General features: G+C 34.8%; 1 protein-coding gene across 2 annotated transcripts in view; it reads left to right on the top strand.

Annotated features, from left to right (window-relative positions):
• Positions 1-12,017, top strand: part of LOC145265447 (solute carrier family 68 member 1-like) — a 71,979-nt gene that overhangs the window by 20,978 nt on the left and 38,984 nt on the right. Inside the window, exons 1-2 of one of the 2 annotated variants that reach the window (XM_080121297.1) lie at positions 484-610; positions 1,105-2,065. In XM_080121297.1, coding sequence (XP_079977423.1) covers positions 1,184-2,065 — 882 coding nt within the window. In that variant the 5' untranslated portion in view covers positions 484-610; positions 1,105-1,183. Of the gene's footprint in view, positions 1-483; positions 611-1,104; positions 2,066-12,017 lie in introns of those variants that run through there. The other variant, XM_080121296.1, reaches the window with a different exon arrangement.

Raw genomic sequence — 12,017 nt, 5'->3', positions numbered from 1 at the left:
TCTTATTTTATAAAACACTGTAATTCCGCAATGTAAATTTTACACCCCCCCCCCTCTAAAATTCGAACGGTAAGGTTTAGGACCAAATAATTTGGCAAATTTTCCTAACTCATGAAGGGGAATATTTGTGCCAAATTTCAAGTAATTCTGAGTCAGTAGGTGTAATGGCCTGGTGAATTGACATGGAATGACCCGAGTGTCATTTTCACTATGTTTCGGTCAATGTAACCTCTGACCTTCTTTTGTTGAACTTGACAGTCTGTATGGAATTTCAAACCATAGGAGTAGCATACTCTTGTTCCATCAGCCATGACTCTATAGTAGTCTTAAATAATTCACAATTGTATTTTTGAGTGTTGCTCATCCTGATGATTGAACTTTTAACCTTTAGAGGAGTGTAACTTTATAAATGAATTTTAACAAGCAAGTACTTTATACAATCGGTAATCCTCAGTGTGAGTGAGATTCAAATATACAAATGTGAATTATTTATGACTTCTACCAATTCATGACTGATGGAATGAGAGCCTGCTAAGTGTGATTTAAATAAATGGTTCCATTTTGAAATTTCATGCAGATTCCGGAGTTCAACAAGATATATCTGAAGACGGTAAGTGCTTACATCAACTGAAATGCTGTGAAAATAATATTCAGGATGAGAAGAATTCAAATAATATGGATAATTAATCCTCATTTCAAAATCTAATGATCAGTTAATTAGTTGAGTGAATTCTGTACATCCAAATATGTAAACATATACACATACCTAACATTGCATAGAAATTTAATCTTTGCTTGCGTCAGACTACAATTTTCTCTTTTTCTACCATTCTATACTTCCCCACTTCACTCTCCTCCTCGAATGGTGGTGCATATCACTCTGATATAAATCACTGCTAACTGAATTGTAGAAACCCTAATGATATATGTTGACATTATCAGGTTTGTTCAAATATTATCTACAAACCATTTTTCTTTTTACTTTAAACGATAATATCTTGGAATACAAACTTTTCAGAGGTTGATTTTTTTCTTTTTCATAAATTTTATAGAGATATCAGTGAAAAATATAAATGTAATTTTACTTTTTCTTTTTTTTTCTAGAATGAATCATATGCAAATTACATAAGGGATTCTCAAGAAACAGTCCAAGAAAGATTCTTTTAAAGAAACAACCCTGAAAATGGATAGCATCATCATCCAACCTGGCGTCTCCCTTCGGAAACGGATATTCTCATTCGCATTGGCTTCCTTTGCATTCAGCTTCATGAACTCTGTGTTCCAGTTTTACTATGTGAAGATCTTTTTGAATGTCTACCGAATTCCAGAAAACTGGTTCCATATCTCTCAGGTCATCTTCATGGTGTGGAATGCTATCAACGATCCGATGTTTGCATACATCCAAGACAAATCCCAATACACGTTTGTCCGTACACGCCGTGAAAGCATTTTGTATGCCGCTCCATTTTTTTCCATCTCTTTCCTCATCCCATGGTTTCCATGGGCCTCATCTTCATGGATCACCGGGGTTCACTTAATCATATCTTTATGCCTATATGACGCTATGTTCACATTTGTCGGACTTGCGCATTGTTGTCTGAATACTGAAATGTCTCACATCCAAAAAGAACGCCTTCAACTAATCCAATTTGCCGAACTCGCCTGTCTTTTCGCTTCATCTTCCGTTTTCTTTTGTGAGTTTTTCTCCCACAGTCTTCAGAATTTCTTTGTTTTCCAGTGTATATGTGTTTTCATTGCCTGTGTAAGTTGTCTGTGCATGCGTTACACTGGAAAGAATGCACACACTGAATATGACAAACTTAATCAAAAGAATGATGACTGCTGTGCTAACAAAGGAATGACTGATTCGATGCTGACCGTTCTATGCCAATTGTTCTGTAGTCCAAACTTTATCGCTTTTGTTCTCATGAACTTTTGTCAACTTCTTCATAAGACGTTCATTTCAAACTTTGCTGCCATCATCCTTGACCAATTGGTCCCTGCTTCAGCCATATCAACATTCACTCGGAGCATTTACTATGGAGCCATTAATATTCTACCTCAGGTAAGCTTTTATCTTTTCTATACAATTCTTGACAAAATTTATCTTAACTGCATGTTGGTCAAAAAACATGGACGAACAATGACAATAAAAGTAATTTTTATGGCGAAGAAATGGATGAGAGTTTTGTGTTAGTGTGGAACACTTAAGGTAGCAGGTTGAGTTCACAGGGTAAATTAAGGAAAACATGCAAGTTTATTGAAAGAAAAGAAAAAGTCCTGGATAGAGATAGGTTAGGTTAAGAGTTAATTTCTTAAAGTTGTACAACACATACTGAATGTGATGATGATGATATTGTTTAAGTATAAATTAAAACCAAATTATAATAAAACAGCACTTTGTCAAAATGTTTTATAGTCATAAAATTGGGTGTAAATAATTTTCCAAACTGATGAGGTTGAAAAAAATGTTTACAGAATATCTTAATGAAATTTTCAATATTTATTGAATATTGATTTAAAGTAAGAGACATTTTAATCCATTAAAAACAGGCAAAAGTTATAACCTGTTGACTTAGAATTAATGCTTTATATCAACCTTCTAGAGTACATGTGTTATTGTGGTAACTAATCCTATCTATCGCTGTGTATTGAATAGATACCATAATACTTAGTTTGCTGCAATTGTCGTAACAAACGTCCATACAAAATTTCAGCCAGGTTGACCCAGTAGGTTCCATGGAAAGGACAGACAGACTAAAAAGTTTTTCATCACGTAAGTTCAAGTATGAAATAAGTTTTATTTTATTATACTTGTCATGCAATTGAAATTTAGTGATCATTGTTGCAAAGAAAAATAACGTCATGCAGGTTTTTTTTTTTTTAAATTTAAGCAATTTTCAGTAAAAAGTGATTTTCAAATCTAATATTTAAATGCAAAAAAAAAATAAAAAGTAAATTTTTATATTTAAATATTAGCTGCTTAAAATCAAAAAATATTATTTGCATATTTCAGTTTGATTTGTAAAGATGGTCATTGAATTTTGACTTGAAACAAGGTGGAGGGATCAGTAAAATAATATAAAAAACTTTAACAATAAAATAAATACTTTAGTAACATTCATTGATTATTAACTAGCAGGGCCTGTTAACCGGTGTTGCACGGTGAAGCCTGCTCCCCCACCTCTCGAAAAAAAGTAAACAGTTGTTGGTGGTAGCCACTGCCGTCTCTGAACAATTGTGAGCACTGGCGGCCATGGCCAAAATCTGGCTTTCACTGGTGATTAGTGATAGTTTGAGGGCGATAACATGCAGATACTGTTTCCGTTTGTTGTCCAAGTCTTTCTTTTCTTTTCAACTCTTCCACCAATAGTATTAAAATAAATTCCAGTTTTGTTGTCTTTTTTTAATATGTAAATCAAAACAATTATGTTTTCATTTCACTTCTTTGAGTATTGTCATATTAAGAATGGCATTTGGAATAGACATTCCAAACGCCACATGCTAAAAACGGCTTTCGGAATAGACACCACCAACCTCCCCAAATTTAAGAACAATATAAAGTTATATTTAGTTATAAAGAACAAGAAGGAAAAGTTAAAGGGAAAATTAAGAAAAAAAAAAGTCTTTATACCATGACATTTCAAAGCTAAATGCTTCTCATCAGAAAAGGGCCAGAATTATAGAAAATGTAAATATAGAAAAACTGGTTTAATGATGTTTAGATATAAAATGGTAATGAAGGAATAAGATAACATGGTAAATAGTAATTAAAAGTGTAACATATAAGGGTAAATCGAAATTGTAATATATATGTAGGTAATAGTCAAAAAAAATATTAACTACGATGAAATAATCGGATCATTAAAAAAGAGCCAATAATAAAAGAAGGAAAAAATAGGGAAGCTAGAGAAAGGAGAGGAAATAGAAACTGTAAATAGGGGATATGGAAATGCATAAATGAATAAAAATAAAGCAATCTGAAAGTGAAGCAAATGGGATGAGAAAAATGTTTAAAATAAGTTCAAAAATAAAATATAAAATGATACAACTTTCAGTGAAGTCTTTAGTTTAGAATATGGCAAGTGTTTACAAATCCAATAAGGTAAAAAAATGTGGAGCATCAAGTCTTAGTACAATTTTTGTAAATTCAGAAAGTATTTGTACAGTATAGCAAAATCCTTAGCATATCAGTAGAATTGATGTGAAAATAGAAAGATCCAGGTAGAAAATTTCGAAAAGGGAAGGAATTGAATTCCAAAATTTGGTAGGCTTATCTAGGTAAAGATTTGTATTGATATAAAATTTGATATCAGACCACTTCCAAAAACGGAGGTTCAGTAAAATAACTCCAAAAGCCAGCAAAGTATGTTCTTAAATAAAATCCAAGATGGAGCATCCGTAATCAGAATGAAGGTTGAGCACATCCAAAATATAAAAATTCTGATTTGATATTTTACAAAATTAAAATTCATGAGAAATTTTAAAAACGAGAGAAAAAAAATAAGGTCATATATGAAGATATACATAAGACTAGAACTGGAAACGAGCGATAAAAACTCCAGGTTGATTTAACGGTTGATTAAATAATAAAAAAAAATTAGGAGAAAAAAATTAAAAAGACAAGAGGAAAAAAAAGAATGTGATATTAGAATACAGGTTGGAACAATAAGAAAACAACAGTACAGCTTTGTGTTTGAATGTTGATGTTAGCGATGAAGGCCTATCTAGATTTAGGGGAAATAGATTGGGTGATCGGATTAATGGAGGGGGAGTTATTATTAAGGGATTTTAGGGGATAAATGTTATTTAAAGTAACTTCTAATTGAGTTTATAATGCCATTATTGATATTTTTTTTATGAGGAGGAAATTATTAAAATTGCTTCAGAGATGCAAAGTTGACAATCTTGACTTTGGAGAATAAGTAGTTTTTTTTTTTTTTTTTTTTTTTTTTTTTTAAATCTTCCATTTTAAGGAGAAGGGTATTTTATTGGATTTAAGGTTTCCAATCAAAGTAGTTCGGGATGTATAGTTATTATTTTTATTTGTATTTTTAAAAGGATGCATGTTAGATGAGATGCATTTCTTAATCGAAGCGCTGATGTATGTGTTTATTTTCAAATATGCAATAGGGTCTAGATTTAAGGAAGTAGATTGAGTGATCAGATTAATAGAAGGGGAATTATTATTAAACGGTTTTAGGGGATGAATGTTGTTTAAAGTAACTTCTGATTGATAACCGTTTATTGCAAAGTCAGGTAGATTATGTTCCTGAGTGATATCAGAGTTTTGACTTAATGGAGAAGGAAGAGGGTATGAAATACTATTTATATTATTACTATTTATATTATTACTATTTATATTATTACTATTTATATTATTACTATTTATATTATTACTATTAAGATTTCCTTCATTCTCATTTCATATATCAATGTCATTAAGCCAGTTTTTTCTGTATTTGCATTTTGTATAATTCTAGCCCTTCTCTGAGAGAAAAGGAGGAACAGACTGATAGGGCAATAATTGAGAAGTATTTAGCTTCAAAATGCCATGATCTAAAAAGTTTTTTTTTAATTTTCCCTTTTTTTCCTTATTGTTTTGATGATATAATCAAGTTACATAACTTTTATTCCTCATCTTGCATTTAATATTATTGTTTGCTCCTTTTAATAGTGTTGAGCTTTTCTTATCGTGATAAGTTTTGCTTTGTTAAAGATTTACTCTTTGATAATATATATACTCAAATAAATGCTGGTGCTACCAGATCAGGCTGCCCTGTGGCTTCCTGAGACGAAATGCACTTACATTGACTTTTTTTTGTTTTCTGATCTTTTTTGTAAAACTTAATTATGTTCTGCAAAAACAAAAACAACAGCCTATCTCTCCCTCCCCTTTTTATTTTATTTTTTCCTACCTTACTCCCGGTCCTGGATATGACCTTAAACTACATCCGATGGTGAGGTCCAGCTTACGGGCTTGGGGAGTGTGGAGCCACCTCTTAATTGCCATTGCTCCCAGGTCCACCCTGACCTGGAGTGGTAGTACCTGTTAGGGTCCCAACTATGGGTTAAATAGAAACAGATTTTAAAAAGGAAAAGAAACAACAAAAAAGAAAGAAAAATATATTCTATTAAATTATCTATTTATTTATTTATTTTTTTTTTGCCCTGTCGGTAGGGCATGAGAACAAACTGACTGCCCCCCTGCAGAGGGTAAAAATCCCTCAATGGGGCAACCAGTTAGCCGTGGGTTGCTACCCGTAATGTCTTAGGACGTGATCCTGGTGATTGAGTGAACCTAAACCAGGATACATAGAAGTTTAGGCACCGCAACACATTACTTTGGCTCTTACTTAGATTAGACGAGCGGTCGGAGAGGCCTGATCCGACCAATCGGCCATGCCAGTCACGCCAAGCCCCACCATATATTGCCCATTCCAAAAACTCACTACTAATACAACACATCCCCCCTCTCCCACAAATAACCCTACTCCCTAATATATGATGGAAAGCGGTGGCTGAGGGTCAATCGATTAGGGTGAATATCAATGACGAGGCTGTAAACCCCTCAGGATTGCTACAGATCTCATAGCAATATCAAGAGAGAACAGATAATCATTATGATACCACCAAAGTCGGTTATATCATCATTGTATCCCTGTGGAGGCTGGGCGAATGGGTTTCCCCCCAGGCTCTTCTCAAATAGGACTCCGAGGTGGGTGGGGAACAAAGATGACAAAAAAAGAAAACAAAATATATGGCTTATTCCTCCCAAAAACCACCCAACCACAACCCACTCTGATGTCTCTGACATCAGTAGCTCTGAGGAAGAGACGATAAAACCAAGGAAGTCAACATTCGTAGTAATAGAATCAATGGAGGAAACTCCTTTGAGCAAACTATCACCTTTTAAAACTGAAAAAATCTTAAAACTCTAAAACCAAAGTCTATTAAAAAACAATTTAACGGCAGCCTTTTTTATTTTTTTATTTTTATTTTTTTTTACATAGGCATCACCACATTATCAAGGCCAAGAGGCCACTCAAGGATAAGGGTTAAAGAGTGTACAGTAGAAATTGGACAATATAGTAATCATTAGTAATGAAAATTTGGTAAATTTGATAACTTATATGGAACGGCTCATCAAGAACTTATTTACTTTAGACTTGAACACAACCATATTGTAGTCAGCCGGAAAGCAGGAAAACGGAAGACAATTCCACAGGCGTGCACTTCTAAGAAAGAAGCTTTGTTCATGGAATCTACGTTTAGGTTTAGGCACAGATAAAGAGTGGGGGGAATTATTGATAGTGTTTACAGCTAGACGAGTGTTTCTTGTGAAAGTTTGGCGAGGGGGGGACCATAGATTGAAGCTCAGTCGAACACTTTCCATGAAAATAACGATACATCAGAGACAAATTCGCAACATCTCTTCTGTGAGATAGAGGTTGCAAGGAGGAGAAAAGGACATCTCCTACGAGGCTACGAAGTCTATTTTGAACTCTATCAAGGCAGGACAAGTCCTTTCTAGCAGCTCCTTCCCAGATGTGACAACAGTATTCCATGCTTGGACGTACCTGGCTCTTATATAGATAGAGAATAGCATCAGCAGTGAGATATGTACCGGATCGATAGAAAGATCCCACCATTTTTCCAGCGGCCTTGGCAACAGATTTGATGTACGTGTACCATTTAAGATCAGGAGTAATGGTCAAGCCCAGAAGCTTGTCAAAACTTGAGGCCTCCTGAAGACGAGAGCCATTCATTTCAATTGATGCCAAATGTGGATTAGAATGTTGATGATGTAAAGAGAGAAGCTTGGTTTTAGATGCATTAAAAGTAACCAGCCACTCCTTTCCCCATTGTACTACGTGCTCAAGATCAGAGGAGAGAGAATTGGAGAGAACTTGGTCGTTTACTGTCTTAGATGTGGTACCATAAATGGTAGTGTCGTTAGCATAAATGTCTACAAATGATGTAAGGATGTGATTTGGAAGATCATTAATGTAGATCAGGAAAAGAGTTGGGCCCAGGATGGATCTCTGAGGGACACCGGCATTAATACTGTGAGCTTCTGATTTTTGCCCCTCAACTACTACTCTTATGAACCTATCAGAAAGAAATGATTTAATAATTGAGAAGACTTTTCCAGCTATACCATAGCTAGCGATCTTATGAAGTAAACCTTTATGCCATACCCTATCAAAGGCTTTAGACATGTCAAGAGCAATTGCCCTAGAAAGATTGCCACCGTCGAGAGAATTGCTGATCCTATGCGATATAACTGTAAGCACATCTGTTGTAGATCTAGCAGAACGGAAACCATATTGAGTGTCACTAAGAAGGTTATTTTTGTTGAGATGGTTGATTACTTCTGTATTTAACACAGATTCTAGCAACTTACTCATGACGCACAGAAGACTTATTGGCCTGTACTGAGAGGGGGATGAGCGATCACCTGAATTCTTAAATACAGGGCATACTGATGAGATTTTCCAGGGAGATGGGAAACTATTCTCCTTAAGACAATGTTTAAACAGTTTTGTAAGTATGGGTGCTAGTTCAGGTTGAAGTTTTTTGAGTACTATAATTGGAATACCGTCAGGGCCAGTTGCTTTACTGGAATCAAGGTTTTTGATTAGCTTAGCAACATCACGTACAGATATACGTATATCACATAGCGTGTTTTCTGATACAGGAGGAAATATTGGGGGTTGGCGGCCTTGGTTGCAAAGGGTAGAATTAGCTGCAAAGTTCTTGGCAAAGAGTTTGGCTTTGTCTGATGCTGACGAGATTACCTCAGGTCCATTGATAATAGTTGGGATGGAGCACACGCTTCTGTTCAGGATTCTGTTTGCTATTTGCCAAAACTTTTCTGATACTAATAGAAACCCATAACGAAGAACAAACTAAAGAAATATTGAAACTAAAATTATTTGAAAACATCAAAGTCAAATGCTACAGACATCCAACCCTAAATACCTGCAAAGGAGTAGTGAAAAGCCACGAACTTGCACTTTGTCCCTTGGAGGAAATCAAGACAAACTTACAGAAACAGAATGCGTTAGATGTTCGCAGAGTTCAAATAAAAAAAAACAGTGAGAAAATCGATACCAATACATATATACTAACTTTTGATTCCCTCACCATACCCAAAGAAATGAAAGTTGGATATATGAAAATAAATGTAGAAATTTATATTCCAAACCCCCTCCAATGCTTCAAGTGCCAGAAGTTTGGACACCATCAAGATCGGTGCACACAATTACCAGTGTGTGGAAGATGTGGAGAAAGCGGCCCACACATTGACTGCAGAAAAGATTTCAAGTGTTCCAACTGCCTTGGAAACCATGGCGCTGGCTCTAGATATTGCGAAATATGGAAAAGAGAAAAAGAAGTGACCAAACTAAAACATATAAAGAATATATCCTACCCAGAGGCCAGGAAAATCATTGAAACTAAAACATATGCAGATGCAACTAAAAAAACTACTCCAATCAACAATCAAAATGGTCATATACATGTAACGGATACAACTGACAAGAAAATTGATGTCCTAAGCAAACTAATAAAGGAAATGAAAGAACCATTAGAAGAAATGAGGAAAATGAATAGTGCAATGTCTGCAACCAATCCAAGGATAATATTAAGTAAAGACACTACTGAACCACAAAAAGAAACAAAACCACAAACCATTTCTACAAAAACAACCGAACAACCATCAAACACATCACAAGCCAGAAAAGAATCAAAAATCCCCCCAGACAAAAAAAAAAAAAAAAAAAGAAAGATCCCGATCTATATCTCGAACAGGGACTCCGACAGAAAATAGATTTGAGGGATTGGAGACGATGGAAGTTGAACACAATTCCAAATGATGAACAAAATATTACAATCGAATATCAGAGGGATAAAAGCAAACCAAAATTAACTCACATTATTAATAACAAATATGAGCCCAGCACGTGTCTGTCTGCAGGAGACCTTTCTGAAAAAAAATAATACCATCAACATAAAACACTACACATCTTACAACTACATAAAGATACGGACAGAGCTTCTGGAGGCACATCAATACTCGTGAAGAATGAAGTCCGTCAAAGACAAATAAATATAAACACAAACTTGCAAGCAATTGCAGTTTCAGTGACTCTACATAGAACTATAACACTTTGCTCAATCTACATCCCTCCAAAAGATACAATCAACGAAACTGAGATAACTCAATTAATAAAACAACTCCCTAAACCCTTTTTTCTACTAGGAGATCTCAAGTCACAATGTAATATGGGGAAGTAAAGAAACAAATAAAAAAGGAAAAGAAATAGAAAACATAATAAATAAAAATAATCTATGCCTCCTTAATAATCAAAACTACACCTATATGTACCCAGCAACAGGTACTTTCACAGCCATTGACCTTACCTTATGTGGTCCTTCCATATATATGGACTATGACTGGAAAGTACACAATGACACCTGTGGGAGTGATCATTTCCCAATCATCCTGGAAAGTCTAAGTACTAGTACTGAACAAAAAACACCCAAATGGAACCTACATAAAGCAGATTGGGAAGACTTCCAGGAACAGTGCAAAAACCAATTAATTATCGAAAAGAATGATGAAGATGACCATTTGAACTACTTCATTAAAACACTCACAAACATAGCAAATAATACCATACCGAAAACAACCAAAACCAACAATCACAACAAACCTTGGTTCACAAAAGAATGCAGAAAAGCCATCAGAGCTCGACGAGCTGGCTTGAGAAAATTTGAAAAGTACCCAACAAGCGAAAATCTGGATTTCTTCAAAAACAAAAGAGCAAAAGCCAGACGAATCATAAAGGAATCCAAAAGAACAACTTGGAGAAATTATATATCCAAAATTAATGTGAATACCAAGGCAAAAACAGTTTGAAAAATAGTTTGAGGAAAATAGAAGGAAAGTGTAGTAGTACACCAATATCCCACATCTTTAAAGGCAACAAAATATGCACCGATCAAAAAGACATTTCCAATAACCTGGCAGATAATTTATCAAAAATATGCACCGATCAAAAAGACATTTCCAATAACCTGGCAGATAATTTATCAAAAATTTCATCATGTGACAGACAAACAGAAATTCAAAAAGATTAGAGAAAAGGAAGAGAAGAAGAAAATTCTATTTAAATCACAAAATACTAAAAAATACAACCAACCTCTTACCTTGCCTGAATTAAAAGAATCGCTAACCAAATCCCATGATACAGCTACAGAGCCCGATGAAATTCCATATGAAATCCTCAAAGAACTTCCAGAAACCTCAATGAAATACCTACTTTAAATTTTCAATATTATATGGTCCAGTGGAAACGTACCTGAAACCTGGAAAGAGGCCACAATAATCCCCAAATCTGAAAACTCAAACATCCAATCCCAATCAAGTAACGTCTTAGATCCATTGAATTTCAGGCCAATAGCTCTAACAAGCTGCATTTGTAAGACCATGGAAAGGATTATAAACAAAAGACTAATCTGGTTCCTGGAAACAGAATCTTATTACAGAATTTCAAACAGGATTCAGGAAAAACCGAAGTTCAATAGACCACATAGTCAGACTTGAAACCTTCATCAGAGAAGCCTTTGTAAGGAAGGAACATTTAACAGCAGTGTTTTTTGACATGGAAAAAGCCTACGATACTGTGTGGAAGTACGGTGTTACAAGGGACCTGAAGGCGCTTGGACTAAAAGGCAGAATGCCAATTTTTATTGAAAATTTTTTTTAAAATAGACGGTTCAGAATAAAGGTTGGCACAGCTCTCTCGGACTTGAAGGAACAAGAGAATGGAGTACCTCAAGAGAGTATACTGTCAGTGACCCTGTTCAGTATCCGAATTAACAACATTGTAAAAAACCTTAACCCTGGGGTAGATTGCTCCCTATATGTGGATGACTCCCTAATATGCTGTAGATCTAGATATATATCTATAATAGAAAGGAAGCTTCAATTGTGCTTAAACAAAGTA

Source organism: Euprymna scolopes, chromosome 40 (assembly GCF_053919585.1).
Source record: "Euprymna scolopes isolate OS-2025 chromosome 40, ASM5391958v1, whole genome shotgun sequence".
Lineage (NCBI taxonomy): Eukaryota > Metazoa > Mollusca > Cephalopoda > Sepiida > Sepiolidae > Euprymna > Euprymna scolopes.
This window is presented reverse-complemented; position numbering and strand designations above follow the sequence as displayed.